An 18,347-nucleotide genomic window follows, 5' to 3' on the forward strand; every position below is an offset into this window, starting at 1 on the left:
GCTCGCTGCTGACCAAAGACAACAATGTCAGCGAAGAAATTAAAAGAAGAATAGTGCTTGCCAATAAGTGCTATTATGGCTTGAGGAAACATATGGCCCCAAAACTACCCAGAAAAATTAAAGTTACCATACATAAAACACTAATAAGGCCAGTGTTAACATATGGGTTTGAAACGTGGTCACTTACACAGAACGACCAAGAATGGCTTAAACGTTTCGAGAGAAAAATTCTAAGGAAAATATATGGTGGAATCCAAGAACAAGGTTTGTGGCATAGGCGCTACAACTTTGAGTTATATAGAAGTTTTGGGGAACCTGACGTTGTAAAATGTATTAAATTAGCACGCCTTCGATGGATAGAACATATAATTAGGCGAGATGAAGATGCAACGATCAGAAAAATTTTCGACCGAAGAGGACTAGTGTGAAGATGAGCCAGAGGAAGGCCAAAACTTAGGTATCAAGATAATAGAGAGGATGATCTAAAATCCATTGTAGTAAAAGCATGGAGAAGAGTTGCCAGAGACAGGGGCGAATGGAAGATTGTTCTGAAGAAGGCTTTGGCTCATAACGAGTTGTAATGCCACTGATGATGATGACTGGTGTTATTCCCAAAAACCTCCTAGAGAGCATAAAACAGCTGGATCTAAAGGAACATCACTATAAGGCCATGCAGAAAGCTGTACTCCTCGCGACGTCTAGATGTGTACGAAAATTTTTGGGAGATACTCCAACATACCAAGTCACCTAGGCCTCGATAATACGGAAAGAGTCCCACCACAGCTCAATCCTTTTGACACCGTAAGTATCTGGGATGAGTGAATTTTCCCCTTAGACGGAGTGTGAGCCGTATGGCTAAATCTGGAATAATAATTTATTCATCCTGAAAGACCATTTACATGATAGGACAAATCGAGTAAAAGATATAAATATTTGTAAAGCTTCACAATTTTAGAATTAAAAGATAAAAAGTACATAGAATTAATTATTTACGTTACCTAGATATTCACTTATACTGTAAAAACAATTACCAATACTGTTTAGAAGGTGATTGAAAAGTCTTAAACCCATATAATACTGGGATTTTTCAAGTCCTGCTGTATTATGTTTTGGTATTCTGATGAAGTCATATTATTATATTATATTTATATATATATATATATATATATATATATATATATATATATATATAATATATAAAATCATATATATACATATATATATATATATATATATATATATATATATATATATATATATATATATGTATAATAACATGACTGGATATTAGTGACTGTCGATATAAACACAATTTATTAGGGTTGCAGTCAGAAAATTGGCCGGGATGTTAATGAAACACTCTTTTGACTTTTTGTCTAGCTTTCGGGATGGTTTTATTCATTTTTCAAGATACTGTAATAAGAAAACTATGTAAATATTTATAAAATATCAAAATTCTTCAGTGCAACTTACTAGTCGTTGAGATTATTTATAAAAGCATTGACACTCAACATTAATAACACACACATAAAATATAAAATAATGAACAAAATAAATTCTAAAATTTTTAAAATTTAAGTAAAGATAGTAAAACTTAGTTTATGGCATCTTTTACTGGTGTGTTTTAACTCTGACACATAAAGAACATATAGTAAAAACCCTATGATTAAAAAGTAATCAGGTGTACTTAATATTATATTTCTTTTTAAGAAATACTAGAGGCCCATCTTGGGTGATTTTACTTTTTAATTTTTAAACCTGTCTTAATGGTATGCAACAATTTATACATACAAGTGTAATTTATGTACAGGTAAATATTTATTTTATTTTGGATGTTTTTCCAGTAAGTAACAATAAATGTTGATCAGTTTATCTATGTCAGACTTTTTATTGATGCAAGATGTACTAGATTTTATGGAACACTTTTCCAAGAAAGTACGATTTGACTGGTTCTTTTCCTTTGCCAAAATAGAGGAATCCTCTAAATTAAATTCATGTTTCAACGTTAATGCATGTTCTGTCAGTGCACATTCATTTATTTTTTTGGTTTTTATATCACTACGATGTGAAATCACCCTACTATGAAAATTACGAGATGATTCTCTTATGTATATTTTGTTACAATTGGTACACGGTATAGAATGAACAACATTCGATGGCTCCTATATTGTGAAAGGATCTTTTGTTTTTTGTATAACTTCGATACCGTTTTCACATTTTTGGTTGTAATTTTTAAACCATTAACATTTTTGAAGATGTTCGTTAGCTTCGGTGTCAGAACTGGAGGGTAGGGTAGGCAACCATAAGTTATTTTAGATGGTATCACTGATGTATTGTGCGTCAATGTCAATTGTCGGACCGCATTGTTATGAAAATTTTGGTTGTCAGAAAATTGCGAAGGAAAAGGAGAATCGAAAATGAGTTTATTTAACAACCCTATAGGATAGGAGTTTTCTTGTAATATAGATCTCAACTTTTTTAGTCCCTTGTCTCTGAACTCGATGTGTGACAAGTTGATAACCCTAGTTTTCAGAGCCAAATTTGTTTTCATCTTAGATGGATGTTGAGAATGAAAGTTTATAAACTTATAAACTGATGCTTTTTATTATTTTGACTCGGAAATCGGAAAAAAGTGTAACTACTTATACTCATACTGTATATTTATAATATACTGTTAAGTTATAAAATCTTAGGTCTGCTTGCCATTATGCTAAATTCACTACTGTGCTTGATTGGGAAAGTATGTAGTATTTATTTTCATATTTTTACATTTAATATTTTTCTTTTACTGTACTATAATGTGATCTAATACAATGGCATATTCTAAGACTTTCGTTATTTCGTAAAATCGCATTCTTAAACTGGCTAGCTCATTTATTCTGTTTTATGTTCGGAGAATTTGACTTTTTCTTTTGTTATTTTGTGTCGCCAATACACACAAAACGTGTAAAGTATCGTATTACCGTGACAATTAACTTAAATTATCGCCATTCAAAATCGAAATACAAGTGATTTATTGGTATACGCGCCCCGATTCAGTAATAAAAATTTGAGCATATTCTAATTTCTTGTACTAAAAATGGTGAAATATTAACTAAACGTGAGGTTATAGTTAACTGGTGAAAACAATTTTTTAAACAAATTATTATTCATTTGTAAACAGATTTTATATGCCATAGGGTCTTACGAATCTGCGGCTTAGACTAGAATATGCTGGTGTCTGATCGGCCTATGTTGGAGCAGTACATCAAGGGATAAGGGCTTGCGGTTTGGTGATACTCCTCCATAGATCCCTACCGGAAAGGCGTGGCGCCTAATATACTGCATACTAATTGAAAGAAGATAGTTGCAGACACAAACCTACATTTTTCATAATAAATCGACTTGTATCTAATATTTTTAGTACTAAAATCAGTACTGAAATTAGCGTAATGGCAAGTAGACCTTACGATGATAACAAATTTGGCCGATAAAAGCGCTTTAAACGTGACGTATATCCCCTCCCGTCAGCTGTACAGAAGTAATAGATTAGTATTTACAAATCGAATGGAACGTGGATAAAGGAATTTCCATTTATGCATTTTCTAAAATTGGCGTGATTGTTACCTTTTATTTCTCTGATTTTTTCTTTGTTTGTTAAAAATAACTTCGGGGGTGAATAAGAAACAACTAAAAAAACTTTATGCTTTATTGAAAATAACTCTTAAGTGAATATAAAAATATTTAAATTTCAATTAAATCATGAAAACACTTCGCATGCTTTACTGCATCATCGCATATTAATATTTTTCCAGCTGATTCCAGACATTTTGTAAACTTGTTTTTGATCTCTGGATTATCTAAACCATGTTTTTCCAAGGTGGTCCATACTAAGTTAACGTCTACGTTACCATCTTTATCTAGGGCTCCTGCCTTAACATACGAGCATTTTAGTACGCATAGAGCTTCGTGACTGTTGTCGTTTATTTGTTCTTTTAATTGTTCAAAGGTCATTCCTGCTTCTTCAAGACAAGGAACTATAGACATAGTGGGTTCCAAATTCAATTTATCTGATTTAGCTTGACTGGATATCTAAAACACAGAAATATAACTATATTTAAGAAAGATCTGTAAAAGTATATAATTCGTCACCAAAAAAATGTTGATCATGTAGGATACTATATACTATAATAGAAGTAAAAAGTACTTGTTAGGGACTTCCTAGTTTGTGGGGAGTTGCACTATATTAGACTTCAGAAGGGCTGCTCCAGCGCTTAGTTTATGGGCAAAGCGGGTTTTGTGTGTTAAAAACATAGACCCTAATCGGCCGATTAGGGTCTATGTTTTTATTTTTTATTTTTTCTTTTACAATAAATTTAAACAGGGGTGGCAAAACCCATATGCCCATGTAAATACAATGTTATATAGTGTGCAATTAAATCGTTACATTACAATAGTTACATATTAAGGACTAACTAACTAAATAAATATACAAAAACATAGGTAATAGCAAGTGTTTAGTACAAATTAAATGTTCAACTATGAAGCAAATGGTCATCCACTTTATTTTTGAAAATATTAACAGATGAAACATCTATGATCTCAGCCGGAAGGCTATTTCATATCGAGAACACTCGATTACAGAGAAAAAATTGTCTAGTTGTTGTTAAAAAAGTTTCCTTTTTAAACTTAAGTTTGTGGCTACAAAGACGATTGTCATTGTCTAGTATAAACAGATCCCCCCGATTTCCAAAGTTGTATTTTACTATCTGAAACGTAATAATTAAATCGCCTCGAAGTCGACGTTGTTCAAATGTAGTGAGATTGGCCATATTCAGTTTTTCTGTATACGTAGGTCTTGAGCGACCAAAAGACATCCTAGTGCACTGCCGCTGTACGTTTTCGAGAATATTACGATCGCACACTCATACCGGACACCAAACAGTTCCGCAATATTCCAGAACTGGACGAATGTACAGTTTATGCAGATGAACTCAGCTCAAAGATGACACTTTCGCAAACGTTTTATTTAGTAGATATAATTTACTGATAGCTTTTTTAGAAATATACAAAATATGTTCCGACCAACTTAGATTGTTATTAATTATAACACCTAGATCAATATGTAATTTCATTGTTTTTAGCACGCGCCCATTAATAGAGTAGGTAAGATACGAATTATTTTTACCCATGTGAAGAACTACACATTTGTCCACACTAAGAGGCAACATCCAAATAGAGCACCATTCCGATATGCAATCAAGGTCATCTTGTAATAACTGGAAATTTACGGAGGGATCGGAAAATACCTTCGTGCCATCTGCATAGAAAGCTTTGCTGCATTTAATATGAAATTGTAGATCACTTAAGTATGCTATGAATAAAAGTGGCCCAAAACTGATCCTTATGGTACCCCATTTAAAACTGTTCTCTCAACTGAGAAAGAGTCCCCAACTCTAACACAAAACTTTATATCTGTTAATTACGCGTCGATCCATCTCAGTAATTGACCACGGATACCAAGGTGTTCCAATTTATGTAACAGTCTTCGCTTTGGAACTCGATCAAAAGCTTTAGCAAAATCGAGGTAAATAATGTCTACCGGGGCTTTTCTGTCTAATGCTCTTGACTGTTCATTGACACACCAAAGAAGATTTGTCATTGTCATCTTATATTCATCATATATTCAGGGCCCTAACAAACTTAAAGTGAATATTCAGAACCAACAAGGGATTACATAATATAGGGATACTTTCTACGCTTAGGTGCCTTTCATAGCGACTTTAGTATAACACAAGACAGGCAACGGCTAGGAGGTAAATATATAACATAAGGATAGACAGAGGGAACAAAGCTAGATTTATATATTCACATTACACATTCCATCCTAAATTTTTCTTTTAGTCGTTTTTAAATGTCTCCAAAAAATTTGGTTAAGCCTAATATTACGACGAGAGATATATAAAATGGAAGATTAACTCTGAGGTCATGACATCTATGAAGATAGACTTTCACAGTAGCATGATTAACAAGGCATCTAACAAACATTCAATATACTCTTCTATTGGGATGACTTCTTGCAGCAAAAGGCGCAGTAGGTAAAACAGGGTGAATTTTTATATAAATGTTGTTACTTCTGTTACAGAAAGCATTTCATTCAATTTTCCAGTTGTCTTTTAATTCTTGTTTACGCGGTGAGACTAAATCACTTCTATTGAGCCAACTAATTTCTAATCCTGTTGAAGTCGCTTCTTTAGCAAAATAATCTGCTTTGGTGTTACCCGAGATACCAGCATATCCCTTTACCCAAATGAATGAGACTGAATTATTTCGTTTTAAGCAGGTTTAGTTGATTTTCCAAAATTTTAATGATAATACTGTTTTTGTATATATGCGCATACGAATTATCGAAAGCAGATAAAGCAGATTTTGAATCCGACAGGATTACTATTTGTTAATCAGACATTTTCTTCACAATAGTCCATTCCATATCTTGCAAACAGTTCTGCGGAATAATTGGAACATTGTTAATTTAATTTAAATATAATGTGTTCTTGATTGTTTTGGATATATACCGCACAACCAACTCCCAAAATGGATTTTGACCCATCTGTGAAAATCCTATATGGCTTATTAAAAATTTGGCAAGTTGAATGGCGTTGTTATCATCAAAAGTAGGGAAATAAACTTTGGTTTGGGGATAAAGAATATTGAAATTAGATTGGAAGAAATAAGTTTCAGCTGAGATTTTTAAATAGGAAGAAACATTGGAAAATGCTATAGCTAAAGTTGAAGAATGTTTGTTATGCCACCATTTCTCAACTAAGTTAAACACAGATATATCGGATATTTTTTGCAATAGATAGGTTTGGTTATTACCTTGACATTTAAAGATAAACTGTTCAGCTAAAAAAAGAGTCTTAAATGTAACAGATGTTCCATATATTCGGCTAATATTTGCAGTAGCTGTTGATTTAAGTGCACCTAAAACCAAAAGCAGGGCTTTGTGCTGGATTCGGTCTAATTTTTTAAGTCTAGTATTTGTAGCATACCCATATAAAAAGCAACCATAGTCAAGAATTGACCTAATATATACCCTACAAAACATTACATTAACCTGAGGATCAGCGCCCCATAGGCTTTTTTCGCAATTAATTAAATAGTTATTAATATGTTCTTCACATGTTAATTTGGTATCGAGTGTGACGCCGAGATAAGTATAGTGTTTTTGGACAGGTATACTTAGATTATCAATTCTAATACTGGATAAATTCGGTAAGCGACGACGAGCAAACAACACCACAGAGGATTTACTCGAAGTAAGTTCCAACCCTTGTAACGGCGTATTGTAAAATATTACAATTATTATTACCCATACCATGTAGATCCAATCTGAATCTTCAACATAATAATTCATATTTTTCGACAGGAATTTGTTATAAACAATGTTTGTGCTTATAAAAAAATACTTGTAACTAATTATCTAATAAAAATATACGCTTTTTTCAAATCAAGTTTTAATTCTTAAAAAAAAACAAACCAAAAAAACTTTGAAAGCTTAAAATTAGTTTATTAAAAGTCGAGATATTGCAAATTTATTATAAAAAAAATAACAAATTATTGAGTTATAAGACATTTTTGCATATACAGTTGCCTCCATCTATCTATCGATATTTTTTACTACCAAAAATAAGATATTTTAACCAAATAATGCTTTAAAAATAATGTTCAGATTAATTTTGAATTTGGTCCCGCTAATAAACTTGCTTTTTTGTCCTTAAAAGTAGAAAAAAGTTTAATTTGTCTTGCTTAACATTTATCGTCTAATAATTTTAACTGAACTAAAATACAAGTGTTTACTTTAAATTCTAAATTGACTAATTTACTATGAGTAATGCGATTTTTAAAATACCGGCAAGTGCTTGCTTATCTTTAAAAAGGGACTGGACTTTTTCTTATTTTTAAATAGACATGACACTGTCTGTTATTTCTGCTACAGTAAGTTGAACGACAACTTACTGTGCCTCCAGTAAGTTGTCGTTTCATCGTTTTCGTGGTCTTCCTACTTATCGTCTTCTCTGCCGCGTATGTATGTATTGGTCTGTTGACTGTTTTGTAAATTCTGCCTTTCATTTCTTTCCCTATATTTTTATTTTTCCATATTGTTTCATTCAGGCAGCATGCGGCTCTGTTTTTCTTTATTTACTTGATCTTCCACTTCAGTTTCGAGCTTTCCGTAGCTCGAATGACTCGTATCACTTGTTCTATTATCTAACCTTCTAGCTCCAATTTACATCTTAGTAAATTTGATGTAACCATGCATATTGTCTTTTTTGGGAAAATTAACATGTTACATTTTCTGGCGGTTATATTAAATTGGTGCAGCATATGTTTTTTAAATCGTCTTTACTTTGAGAGAGTAGTGTTACGTCGTCTGCATAGTAGATTATTTATAGTTGTTTTTATTCCATTTGGTATTCTTTGTTAGTTCTTACTTTTTTTATTATTTCATTCATAATCAGGTTGAACAATAGAGGACTCAGGAAATCTCCCTGTCTTATCCCATTGCCAGCTTCAATAGGGTTTGTTAAGTCTTCTTCTACTTTTACTTTTATCATGTTGTTTTGGTAAATATTTTCGATCGTTTTAATTATTTCTATTATTCCTTTTCTCTTGCGTACGAAAAGTGGATATCGTCCTTTAATTTGACCTGGTCAAATGCCTTTTTAAAGTTCACGAAACATAGATAGGCCAGTTTGTTGTATTCTAATGATTTCTCTTGCACTTGCCTCGTAATAAATAGAGCGTCGATGTACGATCTTCCCGAACTAAAACCTTGTTGTTCTTCTGCTAGTGTTATAATTTCATTCAGTTTATTTGTTATCACTTTGGTTATTAATTTTAGTGTTGTGTTTAATAAATCTATTTCTCTGTAATTCTCTGAGTCCGATTTGTCTCCCTTTTTGAAGAGAGGTATTAGGATGCTTCATCCCCATTCTTGAGGAATTCTGTTTTGTTCTAATATTTTTTGGATTAGTTTTAATAGTTTTTTGGTCAGAGTTGGTCCTCCGTACTTTAGGAGTTCGTTCGGTATTCTGTCCTCTCCTGGTCATTTTCTATTTTTTAATTTTCTTAAAGCTTCCTTTACCTCTTCTTCCTTAATATTTATTTCTTTGTTTGTCGTCATCTCTGATGTTGTTTAGGTTTATTTATAGATATGCATTGCTTCAATTTGAGCTGTATTAAAACTTCATTGTTTTGAGGTGGTCGTTATAATTGCTGTACTCCTGTGTTGTTTGTTTTTTAAAACTGTCTATCTGTATATGAAGAAAATGTTTAAACCATGAAAAAAATCACTTACAGTTTTTCGGCCATTGGATCAAGAGAGCCCAAGTAGTAGTAGAGAAAGTGTAATAGTCGACAATCATTTAAGTGATATAAAAAACGACTCTGAGACTGAAACTAAAGAGTTTACGACTTTTAAACAAAAGTGTTTTGAATGAAGAATCCAAGACAATTTGTATGAACGTTAATAAAAATGTGCAAAATGAACCTGAAAATAGTTTTTAAGACAGTATTATAAGAAAAGCAGCCTTTTAACAGGAATTCCGTATTCTACCATGCGCGACATTGTGAATAGTGGTGTTGAAAAGAGAAAAACAAGAGCGGATGCTGGAAAATCTAAACATCTTAATATCGTGATTACTAAATGTTTAAGCAATTCAGTGTTCGAAAGAATACGAAAAAATTACAGTACTAACAATTGATAATACAGTGTGGCGCACCGAAAACGAAACAGAGGCATTTACTGGCAGATGATTCCTTTTTTGAAAAAACGCTCGGACCCGTCGATTTTGTTTTCGAGGGGGACACAAAATTGGCATAAAATCACTTTAACATTTGCAGCCCCTTAAGCGGGGGTGGCATCATCCCTAAAATCTTAAATGAAAAGGGGGGTCGAATGATCCATTATTTGAAAGGTCTTTCAACTTCCTTTATAATGATGTAAAATTCATGTATTCAATTCAGTAGTTTTGGAGATTTATTCATTTAAAGTTTAAAGTAGACTTTAATAGGTACATCAAATTAGTTTGTACTTTTTCAGAAGAAATTTGATTAAAAGCATTTTCTTGATAAGTAAATGCTTTTATTTACTACGCCCATGGTTTATTAATAATAAAAATAGCAATTGAAGTTTCCTTTCTGACAAAAAAGTTGTTTCTTGAAGAAAGATAAATAGAGAATGCCACGTACTTATTTTAAATAGGAAATAGTACATTAGTTTGCGATTGATTTGACCAATCTTTGTTGTTAAAATAGCATTTATTACTTTATACATAAATTAACCATGGTATATTCCACGGCAGAAAGGGTTGAAATTATTGAAATATTTTTCGGAAATAATCAGTGCGCTAATAGAACAGTACAAATTTTTAATGAGCGACATGAGAACAATAATGTGCACCGAAAATATGTTCTAGAACTTGTAGCTAAATTTCGGGAAACTGGATCAGCTCATCAATCAAAAACGTAATATTGAAAATCCTATAAGGAACGAAGCAACAGAAGTGGGGGTTTTAGGGCAAGTTATTGTAGATCCTACATTAAGTACCCACAAATTGCAAACTTCGTGTGGTGTTAGTCGACGTACTATCCAACGGATTCTAAAGGCCCATAATTTTCATCCGTATAAAATTCACCTTGTACAAGAACTTAATGAAGACGATTTTGATAAGCGATTAGAATTTTGTGAAGTTATGAGTGAACGAATTACAAACGATGAACAATTTTTATTTAACATTTGCTTTTCCGACGAATGTTCCTTTTTTTTAAATGGCGAAGTAAATCGTCATAAGGTAAAAGAAATAATAAGTTAGACTTACTCACAATCAATTTAATTTAACTAATCGGACGACCGGTTTCGCTTTCTATAATATGCAAAGCATAGAAAGCGAAACCGGTCGTCCGATTAGTTAAATTAAATTGATTGTGAATAAGTCTAACTTATTATTTCTTTTACCTTTTGAAATGGACTCACACAAGCAACACATTCATGATTTAAATCGTCATAATTGTCGATATTGGTCGGACTCTAATCCCAGAATTTACCATGAGGTACACACACAGCAGCCACAAAAATTAAATGTTTGGGCTGGCATTTTTGGCGATCATTTGGTTGGTCCCTTTTTCTTACCTGGAAATTTGACTGGTGAAATGTATTTGGAATTACTGCAAAATGCCATAGATCCTGCGCTAACAGATATAATTGAAAATCAGAATGATGGTCGATACGTTGAGAATATGTTGATGTTCCAACAGGATGGTGCCCCACCACATTACGCATTAAGAGTTCGGCATTATTTAGATCAGACCTTTCCAGGTCAATGGATTGGTAGAAGAGGTGCCGTTGAATGGCCCCCAAGATCGCCAGATTTATCACCTTTGGATTTCTTTTTGTTTACTTAAAAAGCAAAATCTATGCTACTCAGCCAACATCCTTAGAAGATTTACGATAAAGAATTGTGAATGAGTGCCATCAAATTACTCCTCAAATATTGCAAAATGTCGGGCAACGTTTCCAGCAAAATCTTTATTATTGCATGGAAAGTAATGGTGGTCATTTTCAACATTTACTCGGCTGACAGGTCAGTTCATTCTTTATTTTTTAACAACTTTGCTGCTATGTATTGATCTCCTCTTACGTATGTATGTGATGATGTATTTAAACTTTAAATCAATAAATCTCCAAAACTACTGAATTGAAGTACATGAATTTTAGATCATTGTAAAGGGAGTTGAAAGACCTTTTAAATGATGGATCATTCGACCCCCCTTTCCAATTAAGATTTTAGGGATGGTGCCACCCCCGCTTACGGTGCTGCAAATGTTAATGTGATTTTATGCCAATTTTGTTTCCCCCTCGATAACAAAATCGACGGGTCCAAGCGTTTTTTTTAAAAAGGAATCATCTGCCAGTAAATGCATCTGTTTCGTTTTCGGTGCGCCACCCTGTATATACCAGCTTGTTGCGATAAAAAGAACGTGTCATAAAACCACTTTACGCAGACGGCTGAAAAAAGCTTGGATTTAAATAAAAAATCGTTAATAAACGAGTGGCTATTATGGAAAATAAGAAGATAGTACATTGGGATTTATATTATTTAGAAAAAACTCAACAATATTCTGACCAAAAATGAACAACTTATTATTTAGATTAGACATGATATGATACGCATGCTACCGCTAGCAAGAGTTGGACTGATGGTTTACTTAGGAGCCAGCTGAAAGGCGTACCTCCCAATAAAGGTTTTTGAATGATTATTGTGCACTGTGGATCTTTAAATGGTTAGGTGTCAATATTTCATGGACAATGCCAGCTATCACTTAGGTCTTAAAAAAACTTGTAAAAAGAAATAATTCCTTAAAATGCTTTGTACTAAAACTTATGACAAACAATATATACTGGACACAATTGTAACAGAACATGGCCATACTGTTTTGGGGTTACTACCTTATTTTTCTATATAACTAGTTTGGGGACAAGTAAAAAACGAATTCTGAGGAAAAATATTATTCCAAAATTTGACGCAAAAGTAATTGATTTAATTCGAAATGAACTATCAAAGATCACAAGTGCCGATTGGAAAAAAGCAGTAAACCATGAGGGTAATGTAGAAAATGAATACAGAACACTAGCACAATTAACTTCAAACAGTGGACAATTTATTATTGATCTTTTGGATAGTGAACGTACGCTAATGTGGTGACTATTTCAGTTAAAACCATTCCGTTTTTAGTTATAAATTGTTAACTTTTGTATAAAATAATATTATTTTCTTATACAAGTATTTAAAGTTTCTAAAAGGTATATGACGGGTAGCTGATGACAATTATGAGAATACGTACAGCTAATTTTGCTTTGGTTTTTTTTTTTATAAACAATCGTAAAAAGTGAAAAAATATAGTTTTTGCCACGGCCTCTCTTGCCCGGGCTTTAGGATTTTGCTAACTTTTTTGGTTGGCTTTCAACTTTTCGTTGTGTATTGTGGTTTTCTTTGGTGGCCGAAACCGTTTTTTAAGTATTTAAAATTTTTTTAAGTCTGTCTGAAAAATAAAATCCTGTGGAAAAATAAAATTACACAGTGTTATGAGTATCTTTATTAATAGATCTTCGAACTGAACTTCTAATTGCCTGGATATTATCCCTTCTTAAGTCCCGTGTTGTGACTTGTTCACCTAAACCGAAAGTTAACAAGCAAGTATTGAAATAAAACTAAACCATTTGAAATTGTCCAATATAATAAATATAGTAATATAGTAAAATATATTAATGTAGTACCAGTTCTTTTTAAAATATTTCGCCAAAAGTGGAATTCCCACAATCGATCTAAGCCCAATTGTTATCAGTATTTTAGATTCAGTACACATTATCGTCGTGATTTTGGAGTAATTACGGAATATGTTTCTGAATCACTTGCAGATAACTTAAAATATCCAAATAAGTTAAAAAGTATATTTCTACAGACTGTTTGTGTATGTACATATTAATAAATACTTACATATCCCACAAGTACCAAAACACTAACTATTATATATTTACTTCCCATTTTTGTTTAGTACCTTTTTAAAATAACTTGCATTGTCGAAAAAATTAAATTTATATAGATTTATATGATTTGCAGTTGCTAATGATATTTTAATGAATACTATTAAAAGCGCAGTTTGGTGTGTTTTTGTGCGCAATGTGTGCAATTTCTGTATAATTTTAAAGAGAAATAATAAAAATAATTCTATGTTATTTCGGAATATTATTGTGTTTATGCACTGTGTTTATGTATTGTATTATGTACTTCTTTTATTCCTATGCTTTATTTAGAAACTATGAAACTTTTTTAAGGAGCCTAGAAGCCAAGGGGTACAAGTGACTAAATATTGATAATGAGAAAAAGAAGGTTTAAGTTTAACTCTCTTTTAAAATTATAAGTAATTGTGCTATACACATAAAACACTTTTTAAAATAACTTAGGAGTGTTACATAAGCTGTAGAATAAGTTTAAAGCTACGGTTTGTTAGAACCGTGCGCAACGCACGGCATACACGTACAGCAGAATCTGTTGTACTCGACTCACAGCAGTTTTGGGTAAATTGGTTTGTTAGACTAATTCGCGTACATACATTCTGTCGGGCTTAAAATAAGTTTAGAAGTTAGATTCACGTTTGTTCTCTAAGGTTGTACGTTTAGAAAAATGAATTCTCGCAAACTTAACGCAATAATTTTATTACTCCAAGAAGAGGAGAAAGAAGAAGAATTGATAATGTCAAATCTTAATAAAAGAAATAAAAATATAAACAAAATTTTTTCATGTCGTAATACAGAAGGTGCTTTTAAATTAACAGTCGAAAGAACTTTGTACCAAAACGAGGAAAAATTTCGTGAATATTTTAGACTTTCCAAAGATTTATTTGGAACTCTTACAATTTATAATGGATTACTAAAAAACCCTACAACAGAAGCCATCACCTAATTATTACAATATTAACTATATAAAAATACAATTAAAATTTCAGTATAGATGTGTACGCTGTGAGCTTAGCTGAACGTTTAGCTTAGCGGAGCGCACACCATCGACGTATACCTCTATCGCTCTGCAGCCCGCTCAACTAAGCAGAACCTAACAAACCGTTATCATAAAGAACCATTCCTTTGATTTTGACAAACGTGCGCGGCGTTCGACTGACTGTGAGTTATGCGTCGCTCACTGTTCTAACAAACCATAGCTTAAGATCTTGTCTTTTTGCCCTTATTTTACAATCCTTGATAAGGTGATAAGAGTGATGACTTGTACCCCTTGGCTTCCAAAAAAAGAACCAGATATTGACTGAACCCTATGGGTTTGTTTGGTATATGAAAATTTGGATTGAGTAAAAAATGCAACTGTGGTGAAAATAATGTAATTTAATACAAAATCATTAACAGAATGAGTTGCAAAATTGTTTAAATCAGTTTAATACTACCATTCCTGAAGTATAACTAATTAGTTTCTGACTGGCTATCAAAAATGTTTCCTGGCTGTTCGGCATCTGGAGGAACAATAGCATTCTGGTTAACTTGGACAAGAACATTGTTAGGCCCATTAGCGTATTGTAAGGTGTTGAAGAAGTCGTGGTAGATAGGGGGAACGTATGGCAAAAGTGACCGTAAGTTGTCAAATTTAAGTTTCTTGATTTTTGGCTTGTCTCCTATTGCTGCTAATAACGGGAGTTCGTTGAGAGGTCAACCAGCTCTTGAGGACTTCCTGTTCAGCTGGTAAAACGTAGAACGGTTGACGCTTTCTGTGTAAAACAGTGTGTATGGATATGCATTCTCAAAATGCATACGCTGCATTTTACTGATACCTGGTACAGTTTTTCTGAAGTAAGGTTCTAGAGAATCTAAAGTCACAAAGCCATCATCCTCCATTTGCGTCACCATCAACTTCCTACTAGATTTCACTATGATGTCGGCCCACATACTTGGTATATAATCATGCTGATGGTTTCTGTTCTTCGCATTTTCGATCAATATTGGTCACATTCCATGAATAAATGTCCCAGTATCAGAAACCTGTGGTCAACAGTATCAATTTGTGTCTTTTGGACTACATAATGCCAGAACTTTGCAATATAATGACTTTTGTTTTGGCCACCACAATTGTCATCATCATCATCATCACTGGCTCGACAACCCTTTTTGGGTCTTGGCCTGTTCCAGGATTCTTCTCCATTCTGATCTGTTTCGTGCTTTTTTTCTCCAGTTTTTTATTTTTAAGGTTGTTATATCATTTTCTATTTGTTCTAAGTATCTCAGTTTCGGTCTTCTTCTTGTTCTTTTTCCTACTGGCATCTGTTTGAATATTTTGTTTGGTATTTCGCCTTCTTCCATTCTTTCTACATGTCCTATCCAACGCAGCCGTCCTATTTTAATGAATGTTATAATATCCGGATCCTGGTATATTTTGTATAGTTCAGAGTTGTATCGCCTTCGCCATATTCCGTTTTCTTTTGTGCCCTTATATATGTGTCGCAAGATTTTTCTTTCGAAGGTGGCTAACAACGTTTCCTCTCTTTTAGTGAGTGTCCAGGTTTCTGAGCCATATGTGAGTACCGGTCTTATTAGGGTTTTATATATTTGGCATTTTGTCTTTCCTGCCACGTTATCTGATCTTAGGTGTCTAACTAAGCCATGGTAACATTTATTTGCAATAAATATTCGCCTCTTCACTTCCTCCGTAACGTTATTATCAGACGTGACTAGGGATCCCAAGTATATAAAGTATTTTACCCCCTCTATGTTGTATTCTCCTATTGTTATATTTTGTGGCTGCCTTATTTCTGCGTTTTTACTTACCTGCATATATTTTGTTTTGGTCTGATTACCACAATTGTCACTGTACAGTATTATGCGCTTACCTGTTAATGGCAGTGTCTGGATGTATTTCCAAAGGCAGGAAGCAATTTCGTTGTAACCACGATTACCTTGGCCTTCAAGACACAAAACATCTGTGTCTGTCCAATGCAAACATTGTGCACACAAAAATTATAAGTTCAAAGTTGACGGCTATAGTATGCTTTCTTAAACTAGAAGTTGGAAGCGTCTTTTGTAAATCAAAGCATACAACTACTGTAGTTGGGTCATCTTTGAAATTCGATGCATCATCATCCTTTGCATTTTTTGCAGCTTTGCGCAAGTGTACTTAGTGCCTTGCGCAAGTGTACTTAGTGCCTTGCGCAAGTGTAATTATTTTTCAAATTTTGCTGTTGCAACTCTTTCTGGATCAACACCATTATTAATAATATTCTGTAGTGTGTCACATTTGTCATATTTATTGGTGTGAGGTCTCTTGAGTGAAAGGTTAAAATTAGTACGGAAAATATACCTATAGTAACTCTCCTTCGCAGGATTTACGTTTCTTTCCATACACAGTTCTACATACAAAGTGTAGATTTTTTTCACTGTCAGTTCCACGCTCAAATACTTGATATTTGGAGATATAATCCTAGAATAGTGGCGACTGTACTCATGAAGCGACTTTAAGTACTCTTTGATTAAGTAAATGGTTTCATCTGTTGTTTTATTTGATGGAGCTTTACGACCTCTTTGGTCCTTGTGAGAAACCGAGTTTGTGCTGGTCATTTTTTTAATTATAACACTAGTAATTCGTTTATTACTGACATCAAGGGTTTTCATAAAAAAAGCTTTACATACTTTATACCCTTCTAATATATAAGTACAGCTTATTTTGTTTACATAGCTCGCATTAGGTTTTTTCCTTGTGGGATCTTCAAGGCTAATGCAAGAATATAAAAAAGAAGTTTGAAGGTCCCAACTTCCAAGTCCCCAATAACTGTCAAAAATAGATTGGCATTTGTCATTAGGGATATTTGTATTACAACCGTATCTAAAGTTATGGTTAAACTCTTCCATACGCTTTGCTCGATGCACTATTCCTTTTTGGTCAGTATAAAGGTGACCTTGGGCCTGCGTAGCGCAAGCGGTAGGATGCTTGCCTCGCAAGCCGGTGGTCCGGAGTTCGAATCCTACCGCCGGCAAGAACATCTAGACATTTTAAAAATGTCTACAGGCCCCAGGTCGACTCAGCCTGAATAAAAATGAGTACCTTGGGTAAAAGCAGGGGTAATAATAGACGGTTGAAGCGTAGCACTGGCCATGTTACCTTCCTTGTATACCGTAGGCCCTAGATATAGCAGACTACCCTGCTATACTCCCAAAGCCGCGACAGCGGTATAAAACGGGAGACCATTATTATATATTATTATAAAGGTGACCTTTATTTCTTATTTGCTTTCTTATTCTCCTTTTTACGTACCCGTGCCCAATTGTCTGACCTTCTCAGCCTCTTCTTACCAGGGTGTTTGTTATGTTCCTTCCAAGGTGCTGGTTTAGGTAGTTCAGGTTCTACTACGGATTTACTGTCACTGTCACTAGATTGAGGCTGGTATATAGATTTTGCATCTGAGTCAGGTACTGGTGGGGGGTTGCTGTTATGGATATACCTAGGAGCATCAATAATGTTCCTCAATATTTTGTTTTGAAATCTCTGGATAATATGTAGATTATTAGCTTTGGTATAGCCCCAGAGTTGGCACCCATCTACCCATACTGGCTTCAATACTTGCTTGTAAATGGATAATTTATTTTAAATGGATAATGTTAATTTTTTTCCAATCAGTCAATACAATTTCTTATATCCAATATCATAGTCATAGTCATAGTCATAGTCACACTTTATTGATCCTTTAAGACATTCAAAATAAATGTATAGGATACGTCACTACAGAATTTAGTAGACAAAACATAAAATATATAA

General features: G+C 33.4%; 1 protein-coding gene across 1 annotated transcript; it reads right to left on the minus strand.

The window, feature by feature from the left end:
• Nucleotides 1-3,674: 3,674 nt before the first annotated feature.
• On the minus strand, nucleotides 3,675-13,624 carry LOC140435549 (uncharacterized). Its single transcript, XM_072524297.1, has 2 exons — nucleotides 13,539-13,624; nucleotides 3,675-4,071 (listed from the first exon to the last, which is right to left on the minus strand). Exons 1-2 carry the CDS (start codon nucleotides 13,584-13,586, stop codon nucleotides 3,724-3,726), a joined length of 396 nt encoding a protein of 131 aa, XP_072380398.1. The 5' UTR covers nucleotides 13,587-13,624; the 3' UTR covers nucleotides 3,675-3,723.
• Nucleotides 13,625-18,347: the final 4,723 nt, after the last annotated feature.

The sequence above is a fragment of the Diabrotica undecimpunctata genome, chromosome 3 (assembly GCF_040954645.1).
Source record: "Diabrotica undecimpunctata isolate CICGRU chromosome 3, icDiaUnde3, whole genome shotgun sequence".
NCBI classification, from domain to species: domain Eukaryota; kingdom Metazoa; phylum Arthropoda; class Insecta; order Coleoptera; family Chrysomelidae; genus Diabrotica; species Diabrotica undecimpunctata.

Coding starts and splice junctions, on each gene's coding strand:
- LOC140435549 (XM_072524297.1), bottom strand. CDS start 13,586: ATGGGAAGTAAATATATAATAGTTAGTGTTTTGGTACTTGTGGGATAT. Junction 4,072..13,538: donor TTTTGGTACTTGTGGGATAT/GTAAGTATTTAT, acceptor TCTGTGTTTTAG/ATATCCAGTCAAGCTAAATC.